The 19,797-nt window shown below is 46.7% G+C and overlaps 2 protein-coding genes across 8 annotated transcripts; both read left to right on the top strand.

Moving 5' to 3' along the window:
- The first annotated feature begins 490 nt into the window (after positions 1 to 490).
- Positions 491 to 3,300, top strand: PCNA (proliferating cell nuclear antigen). Its single transcript, XM_042886738.1, has 6 exons — positions 491 to 788; positions 1,346 to 1,443; positions 1,817 to 1,884; positions 2,003 to 2,197; positions 2,491 to 2,614; positions 3,001 to 3,300. The coding sequence occupies exons 1-6, from the start codon at positions 568 to 570 to the stop codon at positions 3,081 to 3,083; spliced, it is 789 nt and encodes a 262-aa protein (XP_042742672.1). The 5' UTR covers positions 491 to 567; the 3' UTR covers positions 3,084 to 3,300.
- Positions 3,301 to 5,642: 2,342 nt separating this feature from the next.
- TMEM230 (transmembrane protein 230) lies at positions 5,643 to 19,541 on the top strand. Of its 7 annotated transcripts, XR_006181571.1 has the most exons (6): positions 5,643 to 5,879; positions 7,950 to 8,077; positions 8,505 to 8,627; positions 9,649 to 9,817; positions 18,446 to 18,670; positions 19,228 to 19,541. XR_006181571.1 is itself a non-coding variant. In XM_042886734.1 (5 exons), the coding sequence occupies exons 2-4, from the start codon at positions 7,979 to 7,981 to the stop codon at positions 9,787 to 9,789; spliced, it is 363 nt and encodes a 120-aa protein (XP_042742668.1). In that variant the 5' UTR covers positions 5,643 to 5,879; positions 7,950 to 7,978; the 3' UTR covers positions 9,790 to 9,817; positions 19,228 to 19,541. The 7 variants fall into 7 exon arrangements, 6 of the variants coding, with proteins under 6 accessions (XP_042742668.1, XP_042742669.1, XP_042742667.1 ...); XM_042886734.1 differs by lacking the exon at positions 18,446 to 18,670; XM_042886735.1 differs by lacking the exons at positions 18,446 to 18,670; positions 19,228 to 19,541 and adding an exon at positions 14,988 to 15,826.
- Positions 19,542 to 19,797: the final 256 nt, after the last annotated feature.

Raw genomic sequence — 19,797 nt, 5'->3', positions numbered from 1 at the left:
GCCAATCACAGCCGCGGAACGGCCACGGGGGGCGGGACTAAGCCACGCCCATGTGTACCCGGATGCGAGGAGGCCGCCGCTGTGATGGGTGGGCGCGGGTGCGCAGCTGGTGGTGGAGCAGGGAAAACGGCTCTGAGCGCAGGGTGGGAGGAGCAGGCCGGCGAGCGCCTTGCATGGGCGCTGCCCGAATAGTGTCGATTTTGTTTCAGAGAGGGAATTCCCCTCGGTGTTCGCTCAGGCCCGGAGTTCCTGTCAGGCCTCGCAGGCCCCACCGCCATAGCTTCACGGCGAGGCGGGGCGGTGCTGTATAACACGTGTGTTGATTGGTTCCATTGGCGTTAGGAGGCGGGATTAAGGTGTAGAAACGGCGTCGCGATTGGCCGGAGAGGTGAGCATCTGTCACATGAGCGTGGGTAGGGCATCGCAGAGCGAGAGGGGAGAGCTGCGATTGACTGCGGTGCGGCGGTGGGCGGGGCGTAGTTTATATAAGAGTGACTTGGGCGGGCTACTGCAGTTGGCGGCCGTGTCGTGCTCTGTGTCGTGGTTATTTTCGCTGCTGCCGCCAGGATGTTTGAGGCGCGGCTTGTGCAGGGCTCGGTGCTCAAGCGGGTGCTGGAGGCCCTGAAGGACCTCATCACCGAGGCGTGCTGGGACCTAGGATCAGGCGGCATCAGCCTGCAGAGCATGGACTCCTCGCACGTTTCTTTGGTGCAGCTCACGCTGCGTTCTGAGGGCTTCGATACCTACCGCTGCGACCGTAACATCGCCATGGGCGTCAACCTCAACAGGTAATGGCGGTGGGACCGCGCAGGGGCCGGACCCGGCCTCAAGCATTGAAGGGAGCGAGCTCTACTGGGGCGGGGGGATATAAGAGGAAGATGTGCGGTTTGGGCCTCACGCGGTGTGGAAGCGGTTTTTTTGTGCTCGGCTCCGCTTCCAGGCCCCCCCGCCCCTCCCCCTTTCTCCTCACAGCTCTCGCGCCGTTTTTCGCGGCGCCCGCCAGCAGCCGTGACGTCACTGCCGGCTCTGGGCGCGCGCCGCGCTGTGGCGGGAAAGTTTGGCGGGGAAAAATGGCGCTGCCGCCCCGCCCCCCTGGCGCTCACTGCACGCCCCGGCCCGGCTCCTTTTACCTGGCTGCAGCTTCTACTCAATGCTAAAGTGTGTGCAGCAGGCGCAGAGCTTGGCGGCAGCGGGCACCTAGAAGGGTTTAGTGGTAACGTGTAGGAATAACGGAAAACATGCAAGTTCTGTGATTTCAGACACGTTAGGTGTGTTTTAACGCTGGTAGGTTATGGGAGGGTGTTCGTGCTCTGTAATCTGTAGTGATTTGCCTTTTGTCCCCTAGCATGTCTAAAATACTGAAGTGTGCTGGAAATGAAGACATCATAACTCTTAGGGCAGAAGACAATGCGGATACGTTGGCTCTCGTGTTTGAAGCACCAAGTGAGTGGTATTTGTGACATTGTGTGCTACCAGAAAACAAAGGCAGTCTTCGTAGACCAAGCAGTGCGTGGTTGTTGTGAAGAGTGGGAGGAATTGCATGGTATATAAATACTTAAAATGCTTTGGAGGTGTAGAAATCTACCTAATACTCCTTATAAGAAAATCATCCCTGAGCTATGTAAGTGCTTACAGGTTCATCTTGGCAGCCTGCGTTCCTTTAGTAGCATCCAGAAGGCTCTTTAGGTCACCAAGTAAAGTGAATCCTGTTGTCATAATTAAGGCCTTGTTCTTTTGGAAGAAAAACTGGGCAAAATTTAAACTTGAGGTGATAACTTCTCTGAAACACTTGGTCAAAACTGCTTTGTTTCCTTAGATCAGGAAAAGGTTTCTGATTATGAGATGAAGCTTATGGATCTCGATGTGGAACAGCTTGGAATTCCAGTAAGTAGTTGTTTGAATGACTGCACACACTCTTAGGACAGCATGCTTTCCTCATGTACAAACCTAGAATTCAAAAGTTTTAAAGCTCCTTGGTATAAGTTTATCACTACTTTTCCAGGAACAAGAATACAGTTGTGTTGTGAAAATGCCTTCTGCTGAATTTGCACGCATCTGTAGAGACCTCAGCCACATTGGTGATGCTGTTGTAATCTCCTGTGCAAAAGACGGTGTGAAATTTTCAGCTAATGGAGAGTTAGGAAATGGAAACATCAAGCTGTCACAGACCAGTAACGTGGACAAAGAGGAAGAAGCTGTAAGTTGAATGTTAATGGTTACTGTGGTGTCTTCTGTGCTGAAGTTTCTACTGATGTGACTGGGGCTAAAGTAGATCACTGGATCCAGTATTTCTCTGATGTATAGAACAGAGTCAATGAATCATTGCTGGCACTTTCTTAGCTGTGGGGTTTGAAGCAGCCCTGCATGGAGCAGAGCGGAGGCTAGAACTGTGCATGAGGTGTCCAGGTCTGTGATGCTGATTTGAGAAGTTTGGGGAAACTCACTGCAACTTGCGTTTACCAAACTTTGATCTGGCTGATGTTGTTCCAGGTTACAATAGAAATGAATGAGCCAGTCCAGTTGACTTTTGCTCTGAGGTATTTGAACTTTTTTACCAAAGCCACCCCCCTGTCACCTACAGTAACACTCAGCATGTCTGCAGATGTTCCTCTGGGTAAGTAGAAGCAGCTCTTCTTGAAAACCTTGTAAAAGAATCTCCCTTAGAATCATAGAATGGACTGGGTTGCAAAGGCCCACAGTGCTCATCTGGTCCCAACCCCCTGTTGTGTGCAGGTCGCCAGCCAGCAGCCCAGGCTGCCCAGAGCCACATCCAGCCTGGCCTCAAATGCCTGCAGGGATGGGGCATCTACAGCCTCCTTGGGCAACCTGTTCCATTGCCTCACCACCCTCTGCATGAAAAACTTCCTCCTGATATCCAACCTAAATCTCCCGTCTCAGTTTAAAACCATTCCCCCTGGTCCTGCCACTATCCAGACTCTATTAGGAATGTATTTAACTGCTTTTATGTAGAACTTCTGAATGCCCTTTTGTCTTTGCCAGTTGTGGAGTACAAGATCGCTGATATGGGACATTTAAAATACTACCTGGCTCCAAAGATTGAAGACCAGCAAGAAGGCTCTTAACTGCACTGGGACTGAGGGGGAGATCTGCTCAGCTCTTGGGGGGCACAACCAGCTTGGAGAAGGAAGTCTGCTGTCTTCCACATTACTAGAAATGTCAGTGCATTGCAGCATCGAGTCAGCACTGTTAAGGATGTTCTGTAGATATCTCTGTAAATATTTTTCAACTTGTTTTGCTATACTGATGTCATTTGAAATAGGAATTTTTTTTTCTAGCCTATGCCTATACTTGCAATAGTTTTTTAGATGCTGTCTTTAGGTGAAATACTCCTCTTAACGTGTGTTAAAGGAGTGCAATATTTAATTTCAGTAAAGATGGTTCCTAGATTTTCACCTGTGGAACTGTAGTTGGTTAGGGTTGCTGTTTAAGTATGCCACAAGTTTATTTTCCCCTTCATTTATTTTTGAAGCTGGTATTCTAACTGAAATGTGGAAATAAAAAATAACTTCATGGTTTTATCCTACTTCAGTGTGAGCAGATCAATCACTGCTTTGTCAAAAGGTGCTGGTGTACAGTCCCTCTGTTAAAGCATTGAATTGAAAGAGATAGGAAACCTCAGTTAACTAATTCATCGGTGATGCTGCTTTAAGCTAGTGAGGTTTAGAGTCATAGAATGCCATGGGTTGCAAAGGAGCACAGCGCTCATCCATTTCCAACCCCCTGCTGTGTGCAGGTCGCCAACCAGCAGCCCAGGCTGCCCGGAGCCACATCCAGCCTGGCCTTGAATGCCTGCAGGGATGGGGCATCGGAGCCACATCCAGCCTGGCCTTGAATGCCTGCAGGGATGGGGCATCCACAGCCTCCTTTGGGCAACCTGTTCCAGTGGAACAGATTTGTGAAATGTTTTCCTTAAAATAAACAAGATTTGCATATTGGAGACTCAGCTGTTCCAGCATGGACTGATCCTGGGGCTGTCACCCGTGCTTTCAATGAAGTCAGTATGTAGACAAATGCTGTGGTGCCATAGTGCCTTAAACCCGGGCTGGAAAGTCTTGCTTTCGGCTCTGTTACTGCTCTCTTGATGTTAAGCCATTCCTCAGCAGCTCTGCATGAGTTCTGTTCTTGTGTCTGCCCCACGTGTGGCAAATGTGCTGCAGTCACCTACGTTGAGAATGTTTTACTTAAGTTACCGTTCATGGAGATGCCAAGTTTGCAGTGTGCTTTGTGGCTTGATGGTGGAAGCTGGGTTTGAGAAGTTCTGAGTAAAGTGTTTTTATTCAGTAACTACGTTGCTACTATCCACCTAAATCCTTGCCCTTCATCCTCAGTGACTCCACGACAAATGAAGATAAACACAGGAGCAATTCGCTGGCTTGATCAGTATTGAGTACTTGCAGTCTTAATACTGTGTTCATTGTTCTTATAGAAGGTGCTTGTTTCCACTGATCATCCACAATGTCCTGTGTGCGAAGTGCCCCAAGCAGGGCAGCTGGGTAACACTGGTGGAGCAGAAGACCTTTGTGAGGTGGCAGTGCTGATCAGGCAACCAGTTCTGCTGTGTCAGAATGACAGGGCTGCTCACAGAGCAGTTCCTGCTCAAAGGCTGCTGGTGGGAATTCCTCGTGTCTTTCATTCTAAGCTTTCAGCAGCACATCTTTTTCTGTGGACAGTGTCTTAGATCTCATATTGAGCTTTCTCATATCTCTGAGTGCACCACTTTTATTCTCTTAGTGTTGATGTTGCTGACCTTCAGGAAACGCCTGACAGCAACAGCTGGCCTAAAACTGCAGCAGCAGCTCAGTTGTGCATGGGAATTCTCCGTAGGAGGGATGGGTTTTTTTAACCCCACATGTAATGCTGCTCACACTGGGTTGCTGTTGTACTACCAAGTGCAATTAAGTGCTTCAGAGGGGAATTAAACACCCATGATGGGAGTTGGGAGGATTCAATGTCAGTGATGTGCTGCATTAGAAGCAAATAGCTTCTTGTGCCGCCTCCTGCTGCAGTGCTGCTGACCTCCTATGTCTGCTGTTCTACCCATAAATAAAAATAAGCCACATGGTTTCATTACTTATTGCTGTAACAATGAGATTGAGTTGTTTCTCATAGTAGGAAACACCTTTCAGCATCGTCTGTGCACTTCTGAGTTGTGGCTGTGCCTTCTGCTAAACCCTTGCATCAGCTTAATGTATGAATATTCACGTTGCCGTTGCCACAACAGTGCTGAAAAACCAACAGCTGCTCCCTCTTAAAAATAAATGGGGAGGTGCAGTAAAATGCTGTTTGTTTCTCCCTGTTGGAAGAGGGAAACTTTTGAGGCCTTTGCAAAAATGTCTGATTGAGGAAAAGTAGGAGATGGAGGATCCTTTTGCGATTTCAGGAGAAATCAATTTTAGGGTGGCAGATCAGTGCATGTGTTGATTTGCAGGAATTGCAACCACTCTCGGCTGCTTTTCTGGGAGCAGTTGGATGGAGTGAATCCCAGCTGTGATTCCTCCCAATTAATACAGGTGCTTTTAATACCGTTTGGCTCTGGCTTGCCTGTTAGATGTGTCTGAGTGACTGAGGGCTGTGCTGTGTCTGCAGTTCAGCGATACCCAGTGCTTCCTTTTACATGCAGGGCAACGCACAGCGGATTGCATGGAGCAGATGTGCCCGCACTGCCTGCCCACAGCTCCCTGAGCCCTCCAGCTGCCACCCCTCAGCGCCAGGCTCGGAAAAACCGCGCAGAGCTGAGCCAGCAAAGCTGCGGCCGTAACCTGGAAGGAAACAGCCGTCATCAAAATAAACTTCCTGGGTTGGTGCGGCCAGGAAGCGGCGCTGGCAGCGATGGCTCTGAGCAGCAGCGTGAGCCGTAGGTAACTGCTCGTAACCTCGCAGAGCTCAGATTTTGGGGGATTTGATGGGCCTGATGTGGGTTTAGCAGCAGGGAATCCATGGGGGGGCCTTGGGGGTTGGTTGGGTGTATTGCGTCTGCGTTGAGCTCTGCGCGGGGCAGGAAATGACATCCTGCTCCCCTCCCTGATGTGGGCACTGAGGGTAGAAGTGTGTTGTGGATCTCTGGGGGAGAAATAGGACTTTGGCCTGCAGCGCTACATTTGCTTGGGCTTGAATGTAGCCCCTAATGTGGAGTCTGAGGGAGTGTTGTGCATTTGCCCTTAATAGTGTGCTGGGACAGTTAGTGTAAATCAGCAGTAATCCCTGGGAGGCCACTGGGAATCAGCCCATGAGCAATGAGACAGGGAGCATAAACAATCCCATGGCACAACAGGGCCGAGTGGGGATCTTTGTTAGGTTTGGATGTGCTGTTCTCTTCTGCCTGCTTCCTTTTTGCACTTCTACCCCGAGGGCTCGTGGGAGTCTCCAAGGGCATTTGGGCACACTGAGGGAAAAAAGGGATGGGTGAGAGCTAAAAAAAGGGATGGGTAAGGAGCTGAGGAGGGCTGGTACTGCCCCGGAGGTGGGCGGCATTCCCACTCTCAATGGGGATGGATATGCGTATTTTTTCCCCTCCATAAGAAGCAAAATAAGTTCACATTAAGGAGGTGGGAGGGTTTAAGATCACAGTGTTGCGTTTTTGTTATTTCTTTTAAATTTATTTTAAATAAAAGTTGCATTAAAGGGGGATTTACCAAAGCATAGTGAGCAGAGAGGATTGCAAAAAGAATTTCTGTTAGCACTGAGGGAGACGAAGGATTTATTTTGTTCCAGTGGAGAGCATGCTTTGGGGAGATGCTATTGCATGGGATATCAAACACAATTGCAGAAAGGCACCTTTATCATCTGGGACATATGCTCATGAGGTCGTGTGCTTTTTTATTATTATTATTCACGCTTTTCCAGAAATTAGAAGTTATTGAATTGGTGCAGTGAGTAAATTGTACCTTTGGGAAGGCAGCGGGTTCAGGGTGAGCGCTGCCCCACGCGCAGATCCTGCATGGAAGCTGCAGGACTTCTCACTGAGGGGCTCTGCACTGAGTCAGGGCTGCATGAGGTCGGATCCACCTTCAGTGCCCAGAAGAGGAGCGCTGGCTCTGCCCACCTCCCTGCTCCAATCAGCACTGCTGTCGCTGCTGGTAGCAAAACCACGGCCTGGCTGCACACGGAGTGAAACTGCAGGGCTCAGCTCTGCTGCAGCTCCATGAAGTGCAGCCCTGAACACTTCCTGCCTTGCAGCTGGATAGAGGAGTGACCTATGGTTTGTAGCCCCTTCCTGCATTTTGGTTGCTTCACCCAGTGCTCACCCCCTCATGCTCCCTCTGACTCAGGCCTCAAGCTATCCCAATGATGATAGCTCCATTTCACATTAGTTTTATTTTTTTTAACTTTTTTTTTCCCCAAATGGATTTATTGCAAAATATCTGTCTGGTTGAAAAGCTGCTTTGTTTAGTTCTGGTTTGGGTTTGTTTGCTAATGACCCTGTTTAGAAATAGGTAGACCTCAGACATCCTGCAGCAGGAAGCGTGACCTCCTTGTGCAGTAGAGCCAATTTACACAAGGGATATTATTCTGGAACCAGTATGAGGTTTGAAACACGTCCTACATTAATTTTGTTTTCAAATATTGACAAATTTGCCTTCTGCATTTATAATAGAATCCATAGAATGGTTTGGGTTGGAAGGGACCTTTAAGATCATCAAGTTCTAGCCCCCTGCTGTAGGCAGGGGCACCTCCCTCCAGACCAGGCTTCTCACAGCCCCATCCAGCCTGGCCTTGAGTGCTGCCAGGGAGGAAGCATATCCATGTCTTTGTATTTTAGGCTTGGATACAAAGCTTTGTTTGAAAAGATGTAACTTATGAAAATAAATTTCTTCTGGTTAGTATCAGCTTGACACTCCTTGTGCTTGCCATAATAAACATAGTCCTCATCTGACCCTATCACCCAGTTTGCTCTGATTTTTTTTTTTTTGTCTATTTATGTTTTCCAGGTTCTAGCTGATGCCCACACCTCACTGTAATGATGCCATCAAGAACGAATCTCTCTGCTGGGATTCCCAGTAGCAAAGTCAAATATTCCAAGCTCGCCAGCACTGATGATGGATATATTGACCTGCAGGTAAAGTGTGGGGAAAAAAACTGCTTTGTTCTGCAAGTAAATTCCTACTGTTGACCCATCATCACCGTGCCCACTCATAGAATCATGAAGGTTGGAAAAGGTATCCAAGGTATCAAGTCCAACCTCACCATGTTTAATCACAGAATTTTAGCCCTTCTGCTCAGGAAAACCCACAGAGCTCAACTGGAAATAACATTGTTTGTTTAATAAACAGAGTCAGCTTCATTTATTTGGAGGGGGATGAAAATCAGAGCAATGGGTGTAAATGCAGCCCCAGAAAGCAGGGGATGCATGGACAGGATTCATTGTAGGGAGGCTGCAGCAGAGGTTCTTGTCCTCTGCCGGTTGTGATATTCACATCTCTGCCATGGTTGTAGGGGAACAGCACTGAGATGAGCTGCTTAACGTTTGGGTTTTTTCCATCCAGTTCAAGAAGAGCCCACCAAAAATCCCCTACAAGGCAATTGCATTGGCTGTTGTGCTTTTCATGATTGGAACTTTTCTCATTATCATCGGAGCCCTCCTCTTGGCAGGATACATTAGCAAAGGCGTAAGTGGATTGACTGCATCTCTTTTCTAGTTCTGTGTTTGCCCCTCCCAAAGCCTGCCATGAGCCATAATTTCAGTGCAGAAACTTGGCACAAAAGGTCTATAAGCAAGAAAGTAATTCCCTCTACTACCACAGCAGTGTTTGCTGACAGCTCCATTTAGAATCATGGAATCAGCCTTAGAATCATTCAGGTTGGAAAAGGCCCCTAAGATCAAAACCATTCCACCATGCTGCTGACCATGTCCCTCTGCCACATCTCCACAGTTCTTGGACACCTCCAGGGACCCCACCACCTCCCCGTGCCTGTGCTTGCCCACTCTTTTGAGAAGAAACTGTTCCTCACATCCAACCCTTGAGCTCTCTAGCTCCAGGCTGGGTGGGATATCTGTCAGGATGGGCTGAGTTTCTACGTCCTGCTTGGTAGTGTGGTTTCCTTTTAATGCCAACTGCTGTCTTGGTGGGAATAACACTCTGATCAGCGTGCTTCTAACAATGATCTGCTGCTTTCTGTAGGGGACACCTGGTTGCCGTGCAGGACGCAGCACTATTTATCTCCTCTACATGTATGACCCACTGGAAGCAGATCTGATACTTGCCATTGATGCTGCACTTGGCATACTTCACTTTTTGCCTTGCGCAGGATGGAATTGCTTTACAGTTGGCAGCTGCTGCTTATCAGTGTGGAAGCAGCAGCATTTTGGCCGTATCGGAAGCAGCCCAGGCGCTGATAGCAGGGCTGATCTTAGCCAAGCGCTCAGCGCCCGGCCTGTGGTTGGCAGTTTTGTAATGTGATCGTGTCAGCAGGAGCCACCCTCCTACCCGAAGGAAAAGTTCAGCTGAGGTTTCCTGTAGCGAGGAGCAGACCAGGAAGGGCATCAGAGTTTAGCATGATAAAGCTTGAGAGATTTCTGATTCGAGATGAATTTTTTGGGCCAGGAAACCCTTATAGGGATGAATAAGAAAAAGACCTTGATGCAGATCCCTTCTCGTGGCACTTACATCGCTCTTCTCTCTGCTGCAGGGAACAGACCGTGCCATCCCCGTGCTCATCATTGGGATCCTCGTATTCCTCCCAGGCTTCTACCACCTGCGCATTGCATACTATGCTTCCAAAGGCTACAGGGGCTATTCCTACGATGATATCCCAGATTTTGATGACTGAATCATGTTCTGGACAGCATTACCAGTAGGTTAGTGTTAAGAGCTGCTAGTGATCTTAAATATTGGAGGGAGCCTTTAAGATTGTAAATCTTAAGTGTGTCAGTCTCAAGATGCATCGTCCTGGTCTTGAAAACCCTGCGGAGAGGCTTTAAAAGCTTTCAGCTGGTGGGGATGGGGGCTGAATGTGAAAGTGACCAAAAGGATTGCAAAGTTAGGTGGGAAGAACGTGTGATTTACTGTATTTTTCCTCTTGGGTATATGATGCCAGTTGCTTGTAAGAAGTTCCTCAGCAAAGCAATTCTAGCTGATCTCCAAAAATAGATAAGTCTGAGAGTTCCATCAGTAAAGATATTTGTTTTTCTATACTGTTTCAAAGAGTTTTGTTGGTTGGTTGGTTGTTTTTTGAGAGATTGTGGCCACCCTTGGGTTTAGTGTTGCGAACGCTTTGCATCTCTTTCTGTTTTTGCTCTCTGCCCATCCAAAATTCTCCCAATTTACTTGTGTTGTGCTTGTCTGGAGTAATGGAAGTCAAATGCAAACTGCACTTGCATGAGATAACTTGCACGTACTGCATTTGCTGTGCAATTCATCATTACACTGACCAATCCTATTTGTCCAACAGACTTTTTTCAGAAGCCGGCTGTTCTCCATGCCTCTCTTGCTTATGGCAAAGTCAACTTGTTATCCTCCAAAAGGACTTACTATGTCTGGATTTTACTCATTATTTTAAAGCAAATAGAGATGGGGAGAAAAACTGGGATCTGGACCAGGACTTAAAGAATCTCAATATCTAAACCTTGGTTTTGATTGGTGTGTGGGTATTGCAGACGCTTGAATTCTAACTGTGTGTATATTTGGGATTATTTTGTCTTTGTCTAGATGATATGTTGCTAATTACTCCCTAGACCAGCAAAAAGCAAGTCTGTATAGTTTGTACTGGATAAATCTTGTTTGTATTGTATTGCTAGCTTCAGCCATAGGTTATTCAGGGGAAATAGATTGGTGGGTCTGTACTTGATGCAAAGTCAAAGCTCACTGTCTCTGAAGTGGGACTGAACTGAATATCCTGAAGATCAACTTATGTGACAAGACACAGAAATGCAAGATGCAAGTATATGTGTTTAACACAAATAAACTTCTCTGTCTTCTGTGTACAAATCATAAGTTCATCTTTTTCACCTTCACAGATTTCAGTGTAGTCTAGAAATGGTTCTGGGCAATGAGCTGAATATGCTGCTGCTTACTGCTTCCAGTTTCTGATGCAGTTGCTATAATCAGCAATAAGCTTTGCTGAGCCAGCAGCTTCACAACAGCTCTGACTGCTCTGCAGGACCCCGGCTCACCTGGATCAGTAATTACCCTCCGTAGAGCAGCAATGCAGTGCCTCAGGTGTGGCATCAGTCTGTGCTTCATTGTGTTGCCCAAAGAAGCGGTGGGTGCCCAAGGCCAGGTTGGGTGGGGCTCTGGGCAGCCTGAAATGGTGGGTGGCAACTCAGGCAGAGGGTTGGATCTAGATAATCCTTCAGGGCTCTTTCAACCCTGGGCCACTTGTGATTTGGAAGGCCAAGATTCACTTTTTCCTCCCTCACTTTGCCATTCTTCCTCCAGTGCTCTAGATCAAACCCAGAGCCTGAGCCGAGGTTGTGTTTTTTTTAAACTCCGTCTCTTCCCCGGGTTGACTCGATTCATTGGCCTGTGCGTGCCCTGCTGGCGTGCTCTGAGGAACAACTGATAGAATCTAGGATCTCCCTTTTCCCTTCCCTCCTCCCAAGGCAACAGCTACGCATGTCCCCTGCTCTGCTGCGTCACGTTGGCCTTGGCCACCACCAGTCTCATGCTCCCGATGGCAGCCCAGCTTCCCAGATGTCACCACCACTTAACAGCAGCTGAAATCCCTCAGTTAAAGCTGGGTCTGGCCAGAAACTCTGCTGCTGACGCAAAGCCATGAATCAGCCTTTATAAGGGGATAAGAATGTGAGTTTGTTTGGTTTGGGGAGACGGGAGAGGAAGGGGAAGGGAAGTTTATATGGAAAAGAAGGAGCAGAGGGGAGCTGAGGGGCAGCAGGAAGTTGGGAAGCCTGGGGCTGCTACAGAGGGTTAGGGAACGGAGGGAGCATGCTGACTTCTCTGGAGAGATGGCAATTTATTTGTCATTTGACAAAAGCACAGTGCAAATAAATCAGTCCCTTTCGGGGCGGTCTGTATGAGGGAGGGACACATGGAATATTTCCTCTGCATGGGGATATTTTATGTCTATTTATGAGGAAAAAGGTGTATTTACTACTCAAAAAAATGTAGGTCCTGACTACCTCATTCTGTGTGTTCACATATTGTATTCTAAGCATGGCTTTCCTCCAGAGTATAACCTTCCTTATGCTCAAACTTCTGTGGTCTGGCTGCAGTGCAGTAATACCTGCTGTTCATTTTTTTTTCTCAGAAAACAAACTGACTTTACATTTTGGAAAATCTGGAAGAATTACTGCAAGCATTTGTTTCCATGATGAGCACGGTTCTTTCATATAGCAGTGATGCTCCTCTGGTGTAGCTTTGAGGATAGCCGGTGCTGTCAGCTCATGTTTTTGTTCAAGCATTGCATGAGGGCAGCAGAGTTCTCCCTCTAGATGAGGCTGTTCTCATACGCTGTTGTTCTGGTGCCTGAGTGCTGGGATATGACAACAGCCTCATTACTGTGGAGAAGTTTCTGGTTCTAGAGCAGAGCTTGACCAATGAGCGAGGCACAGGCTGAGCACTGATGGATGAGGATAATACCAAATTGCTGTCTCCTATATTGAGCATCATCCATTCTGGGCGAGGCAGCTGTCTTAGATAAAAATAGTTGGCATTTATATGGCTCAGTGGGGTATTGTTACACACAAGAACTGCAGTAAGAACAAGCACCCAGAGTTAAGGCTTTTCTCTATTTTATGAGCGCCTGCATTATATCCTCAGTGCTGTTCTGTTGCTGTGGTGTGGTGTATTTATGACTGTTTGACTCTAGAGTCTCCCGGAGGCCTGAGCTGCAAAGAAGTCACAAAGAAATTGCACCAAATGTATTCTTTATAAAAGCAAAGACTCCTTTTCGATCAATCTCATTATTTTTATTTAAGTGTCTGGAGTGAGCACAGCTTAATGCAAATTCCTGAGCATCATCACATCAGAGGAAATGTCCCTCAAGCAGTCAAAGCACCAGGTCAGGTTGCCCGTGGCCCCATCCAACCTGGCTTTGAGCACCTCAAAGATGGGGCATCCACAACTTCTTTGGTCAGTCTGGGTAGCAGTGAAGACTGTCTGAGTAGCTGCAGACATTATCTACAAGCACCGAGCTTGAAATCCTGCAGCAAAGCCTTGCCTGCAAGGGGCTGTTTGTATCAAATGGCAAAGACAGGAGACAGAGAGGTGCTCAGCAGTGGAAAGGGGCAATAGGAAAAGCTACAGTTATCCAAAGCCTTATGCAAACGGTTCTCTGCTCAGCTGTACAGGGAACATCCTGGGAAACAGGGTGCAGTGCCCTGAGCAGCAGTTTTCCTTGCACTATATTGTGTGTTTTGTGGCATTGTTGCTGATTGACCTCTCTGAGCTTCTCCATGTGTTTGTCCTGTAGGGGAGGTTCATGGGATGGGAAGAAGAGCAGGGCTCACCGCTGGTTCTACAGTGATGGAGAAAAGTGGGAGCTTGGGTTTCTTGTTTCTCCTTGTTGGGTTCACCTTGATTCTCTTCTCTCAGCAGTGATTTTATGTCCTCATTGATAAGCTGATCCTCGAGGCCTGCCTGGATGCTGTGCTGGTTGAGGGCTGAGGACTATCTGCAGAGAGGAGTGGTTGTCACCAATCCTAGTCCTGAAAATATATTAGCAGAAATCGTATGAAACATCTGTGGAGATGAGGGAGAGAGAATGTGATGACTCACTTGGAGCATGTTAGATACAGCCAATGTGCTCCAAATATAGCCTTAAAATGAGTGTTTTATTTGTTCAAACATCACAATTGACAGTGGCATCTTGAGTGCTTTTCTGGTACCCATCACTCAGATTACACCCTGTGGTTGGGGTCTGCTTCTCTTCTGCCATCTGCAGTTAGCCAAATTCAGCAACGGAGAGGCTCAGTGCTATAATGCTACTTTTATGGCGATATGGATTTTGCTTAGCATAAAAGAAGACATGAAAACCCTGCAGGGCAGGAAGAAATGACTCGGCACCGCAGTTCTGTCCCGTCTAATCAGATCTGTGCTATACTCCACTTATGCTGAGGTCTAAATGAGTTTCCCCCACTCCTCCCCCTCATGCTCAGTCCTTAAATGTCCCTGACATCAGCTCATTCATACAACCACTTCTCACATCTTCTGCCTCTCCCTGAGCTGCTACCATAAGCTTTCTCCTCACCCTTCCCTTTGGGCATCTGTCCTGCTCCTCCCAGCAAGATCTCCCCATCTCCAGATCTCCAAATCTCCTTGACTTCTGCCTCTCCAGTGGGCAGATTTCCCATTGCTGTGCTCTTGAGCTGCAGCTCATCATTTTAGTGGGTAAGTGCACGCTGTCCATTTTCCCCTTCCTTTATCTACTGAAAACTGCAGGCACACTGCTCTTTCTCCTAGAGCTCTGCATTCAGCCCCATCTGGCATGCTGTGTTCTTGCTTGCCGTGTGAAATGGTGTGTGGTCACAGGGCTTCCTTGCTCCCTCCTTAATACACAAGCAGCTTGAGATTTTTAGGAATGCTGTGTTTAACTAAAAATAATCCAGACAGTTCAGTGGACCACGAGAGATTCCTCCCTCACGAGAAAATTGGTTTTGTTCTGAGATGGAGTCAAAGGTCAAGGTAAAAGGAAAAAAATCTTGGGAAAAAAAAGGGTTGATTGTGGATTGTAAATGATTGTTTTCAAATGATTTCATTGACCTTTTGCTGCTTTTGCTTGAGTGTTTTTCTTCTCCAGTCTCAGGCTGTGTTTTGTGCTGGTTGGGTACAGGTTATGTTGAGGTTTTCGCCTTTCTGCTTTGACCTCTGTCTATGAAGGTGTAAAGAAAAATCTTTTAATTGGAAGTAAGGCCATTATTAAGGCCATTATTTCTGTGGCTGGGCAGAGCTTACTTATGACAAGGATCAGGAAGCAAACCTTTCCTCTACGCTGTGCTTGTGTTGGACACTGAGCCCTTGATGCCTCTGATGAGAACAGGGACCTACAAGATTCATCTGTAACTTTTCCAGTTCTGCTACAGTTACTGCAAGGAACAACACTACAACTCATTGTCTTTGAGAAGCCACCTACAAAATGGCAGTTTTGGCACTGAAAGCATAAATTCTGTGGAGGAGTCACCATTTAAACCTGGGCTTGCAAAACAAAGAAGGAAATCCACCAGTCACCACTAATTAATTTTATTTTGAAATATTTACTTGGACTGCAGTAGTAGCTGCACTTAAGCCTTTAAAGGATTAGCTGCCTGCTACTCGTTTGTGCCTGCAACCATTTATTTAAGCTGTTGCTGCAAATCATGCTGTTAACCTGTCAACCAAGGATTTAACCTTTCTGTCCTTGTTGGTGAGAAATGTGTGGTACACAGAGTCTTGCTGACGTGATAGGGACCTTCTAGAGGGAGCCCAGTGGAAGGCCCCGAAGTTGATCAGGGACACGGGGCACGTCTCTTACAAGGAAAGGCTGAGAGACCTGGGGCTTGGCGTTCATCTCTGTGCATTTCCATGTGCTCTTACCCGGGGCAAATCCCTCCTTTCTCTCTCACTGACCCATCAGATGGGATCAGCATTTTCATTGCACTGCATCCCGACATTCAGTTGCATTTTCATATGTTGCATCGTGTTTAATGCAAGTGGTCGAACCACTCGACCAAAAGTCAGCAACACCGAGGGGTTCACTCATGTGAGAGCATCAGCCTCCGAGCTGAAAACTACATCCAGCAAGGGAAGTCAGGTGGATTTACACCTAAGTGTATGTAGTGTGAAAGTAAAAGATCTTAAACAAGCCAATACTCATTAGCATCATTACACCATTTTCTGTAAGTTATTTCCATTAAAATCACTATTAAAAAGTTTACCAGCTTCTACAATATGATTTTTATTGCCTCTCAGCACTAACAGTACAAGTAGAAGCAAGACTTCTTCACCACTGCGTTAAGTGGTTCCTTTCCAGACAGGTATCTCGTTTTCTCTGTATTTGATGCTGTAAGTCAAGTGACTCTTCTCTGTATTTTACTGCGTGACAACAGGGGCAAGATTGCAATGCAGCATTTCAAATGCCTGGCTGTAAGTAGGCCAGTGGATGGTCTCCAACCTCAAGTACTAGATTAGTACAAAGAAACTAGATTTGCAAAGGTTTTCTCTTTGTTGTGACCACATTTCCAATTGCTGAGAAGATACTGCAGAGCTCAACTTACAAACAGCTCCTGTTCTAATCCTCACATGAAACAAAGGAGGACGTCTATCTTTGACTCACATCCACAGCTGTCTGAGGCGGGGAATTCTTGAAGCTGATGGCCTGCTGCTCTCCGGGGAGTTTATTATTCCTTGAGCAGTCCAGACGCTTCCCATTCTTCTTTCATTGGGATGGAAGCACTGAACCAGGAGGGAATACAGGCTGCGTGCACGTCCCTTCACCACATCTGCCAGAGGGAAAATAATTTAACAGTGGGAAGACAGGTCAGAACTTGGAAAAACTCCTCTTCCTGACGTATCAAACTGGCACTAATTATGATGAGTAGCAGAGAGGTCGGACTTGAGGCAGGGAAGAGTTAACCAGAGGAAGGGCAGATTGCTGGGGAGAAGTTGGAGTTCATTGTTCCAGGCTCCGCTGTGAATTTCCTTTTTGTCCTTTCATCTCCTGAGTCTTGGCTCTCATCACAAGAGGCTGCTTCTCCGTCCTTTTTCTAATTTTATCTGGACTGTGAGCCCTTCAAGGCATGGACTGTACCTTACCCTGTGTGCAGAGTGGCACAGTGGGAAAACTCCCTCAGTAGGAAGCTATAAATAGCGAGCCCACCCAGCCCTGTGGCATCCACGCTTGCTGTAATTGCCTACTTTGCACTCCTGTGACAAGTGTTAGTTCAGCTGTCAGGGAAAGAAGGAACTGGAAAAGATTGCCACAGTTTCCAGCTCTCCATTTGCCCACTGAGCCCTGGTTCGGGCCCAGCAATCCCTCCTGCCTCAGCGAGTTCTTCTAGCCAAGGCAGTGACGATTCCCATGAAGCATCCTGTTGGCGTGGTTCGGACAGTGACAGCTCAGAAGAAGCTTTTAGAGGGCTTGCTGTGGTCCTGTTTCCATCTCTGACTCATGCCTCAGTGCTACACTCATTTATTTTGTCTTCTGCCACTTGCTAGAGGGGATTGATTCCGCAACAATCACTTTTCTATCATTCCTGACATCACTGCTTGTTTTTGTTACCATGTGATGAACAAAATGAGTCACGGGCAGATCACAGATAAAAGCAACGCCACCATCCCAGACCGTCCTTCCTCCCTGAACAGACTGGAAGTAATGAAAAGGTTAAGGCAAGGATTGTCTGTTATCACTGCTCTGAGATACGAGTAAACAACCACAAAAGTGCTGCTGACCTTTACAAAGCAAAGGATCTTCATTTGAATTCCCAGGGGAGGTGACTTAACGTAACCTATTTCACACTATGCTGCAAAACTCCTCTAATGGCCTTCCAAATGATTTTCACATAGCACGATGTCCACACCCTTCTGGAAGTGAGTTAAGTAAGAATAAGTCATTCTTGGCCCGGCTCTGTCCATACACATTTGTCAACAGAAGCTCCATTTACTGCTACAGCTTTGAACAGCAGCCAGTCACGATCTTGATATAAGATGGCAAAACTCAGCATTTCTGCTGCCTGGACATCACTGCTCCCAGTGACACAGGCTTCATCTGATGGGTGGCTGCAAGCAAAATGCCAGTGTGAATGTGGAGCAGCAAAGCAAAAATGTCCAGAGCTGTTAGCCACGTGCTTCTTGCAGTTCTGCTGCTGCCATCATGAAATCTCAGGGTCAGGAGACATGGCTCCAGCAATTCAGCAGTATTGGCAGCTGGAACCTGATAGAAAAAGGGAACAGGGAGGACAAAGGCATGCTGCTTTCCTGCTTCTACTCTTCCCAATGTGTAAGGACTCCCCATTGTGTGTGACAGGAGGACTAGGAGTGAGCTCTGAGACATGACTAAGTCTGTCTTCTCCATCCTCAGGCCTTACACCTGACAGAAGGTTCAGTCCCATCTCTTTGGTACAGCCCCTAAGGCACCAAACAGCATCAAGAAAATTCACTTCTCATCTAGAGCATGAGCTGTCTGGTTGAGTTAGTGTTGCTGTAAGCATTCCCTATTACTTGCACTTCCCCACATTTGCCAACAACGTTTTGATGCATACTGTGCGTTCCGTGCAGCAGTGTGATCTGAGCAGCCCTCCTGTGAGCAGCACGGGAAGCTCCTGGGTTGTTCTGCCAGAATCTGGACTCCATTTGCAGAATACATGCATGCACAAAAGCCAAGGAGGGTCTCCTCTCTCTGAAACCTATCAGAGCGAAGACCATCTTGATGAGAACAGTAGGGATCCAACAATTCTGTGGCTATGCAGAATTTTTCTTCTCTTTGCTTATTGATTTATTATGTGAATTCTGGCAACTGTAACTTTGCAGCCCCTGCTATTTATCTTTCCATATAGCAAGCACAGCAGTACATCTCCCTCTTGGATCGCTGGCTGAAACCTCAGTAATTTGAGTACTTGGACTGAATTTGAGTACTGAGACCGAAGCAGTCTACCAAAAAGACCTATTGGTATTGAGAGCACTTTGCACTAATTAAACCTCATAGAACTCTTCCTGGGTCTCAGAATCTCCATTTGCAGATAACAAAATGGAGGATTTAGCTCAGATCAGGAAGTATGTCGGTAAGTTTTTAAATACTTCTTAGAATGAATTTTTTTGCAAGCTCTAATTCTATATAGCACTATGGGGGTGGGAAAAAAAACAGCAATCCAGTCAGGACTGTCCACAAGATCAACTAAAAATCCATGTAGGTCAAAGAAAACTGAAGTGGTATTTTCCACTAGGTGGTGGCAGACAGCATTTCTTAAGGATTTTTTTACCTTCTAGGATAGAAACCCGGGGTCTGCTCAATTCAGTGTTGTCTTCACTTTCTCCATACTCCAGAAGAAAAACTATCACAGCTGGTGACCTACAAACTGCCTTTTCTCAGGCTCCTTTCTCCTCTTAGGCAGCTGTGGAAATGCCAGGGGTTTGATTTTATTTTGTACAATCCAGTAGAGAGATGTTATTCATTGTCCATGTGTATGTTCAATGCTGGGCAGTTCTAAACTCCTGAACACCACCTGTGGGATCCATAGAAAATACTGTTAAAGTGATTGAGGCAAATTTCTTTTTTATTATTATTTTTTATTATGATAATTTTTTAATTTTCTTGCTTTTTTTTTTTTGACAAAATCAGATGGGCAGTTGGAAAATTCCTACAGATCCCAGCTCCAAAACAACCATCTCTGCACATAACTGGATGTGAGGTGGAATTTACTCTTTTGGAGATCCTGTATTCAGATCAATGACTCATGTCCAAATGGAGGTGACGTTCCAGTTTAAACTGGGAATTTTGAGTAAACAGAGGAGATGCCAGCCAAAAAGACTTCAGCATTTAAATTTATGCCAGTAACCTACGCACTGCATCTCAAGAAAGCCCTGACCTTCTGTAGTCCTGTCCTTACCACTTTATTTTTACAGAGCCATGAAGAAATAAACAAACAAAACAGGCATGCTTGGAGAACATGCTCATTAGTTACCCAGACTATCACAGTAATCTTGCATTCTCTGGCTGCAGAGGACACCCAGCTCAGCAGACTTGGAGTTTGACATGGGCACAACCTCACCACAAAATCAAGTTCCTACTTGCATGCTGTTGTTGAGGCATTCCAGTGATTCAAGCTGGCAAAAATCACAACACACTCCTTGCTCATGTACTCCCTACTTGTTACTACTGTGATTACATTAATACTATAATATTTATCCT

This window comes from Lagopus leucura, unplaced genomic scaffold, assembly GCF_019238085.1.
Source record: "Lagopus leucura isolate 7727_CA_CO unplaced genomic scaffold, USGS_WTPT01 Super-Scaffold_100062, whole genome shotgun sequence".
Taxonomy (NCBI): Eukaryota; Metazoa; Chordata; class Aves; order Galliformes; family Phasianidae; genus Lagopus; species Lagopus leucura.
The sequence above is the reverse complement of the archived record's forward strand: the minus strand, read 5'-3'. Positions and strand labels throughout refer to the sequence as shown.

What these genes read in the sequence shown, in the direction of transcription:
- PCNA (XM_042886738.1), top strand. Translation starts at nt 568, where the DNA reads ATGTTTGAGGCGCGGCTTGTGCAGGGCTCGGTGCTCAAGCGGGTGCTG. An exon ending in TGGACAAAGAGGAAGAAGCT is followed by an intron (nt 2,198 to 2,490) that starts GTAAGTTGAATG and finishes ATGTTGTTCCAG; the next exon opens with GTTACAATAGAAATGAATGA. An exon ending in GTCTGCAGATGTTCCTCTGG is followed by an intron (nt 2,615 to 3,000) that starts GTAAGTAGAAGC and finishes TGTCTTTGCCAG; the next exon opens with TTGTGGAGTACAAGATCGCT.
- TMEM230 (XM_042886734.1), top strand. Translation starts at nt 7,979, where the DNA reads ATGATGCCATCAAGAACGAATCTCTCTGCTGGGATTCCCAGTAGCAAA. An exon ending in ATGGATATATTGACCTGCAG is followed by an intron (nt 8,078 to 8,504) that starts GTAAAGTGTGGG and finishes TTTTCCATCCAG; the next exon opens with TTCAAGAAGAGCCCACCAAA. An exon ending in CAGGATACATTAGCAAAGGC is followed by an intron (nt 8,628 to 9,648) that starts GTAAGTGGATTG and finishes TCTCTGCTGCAG; the next exon opens with GGAACAGACCGTGCCATCCC.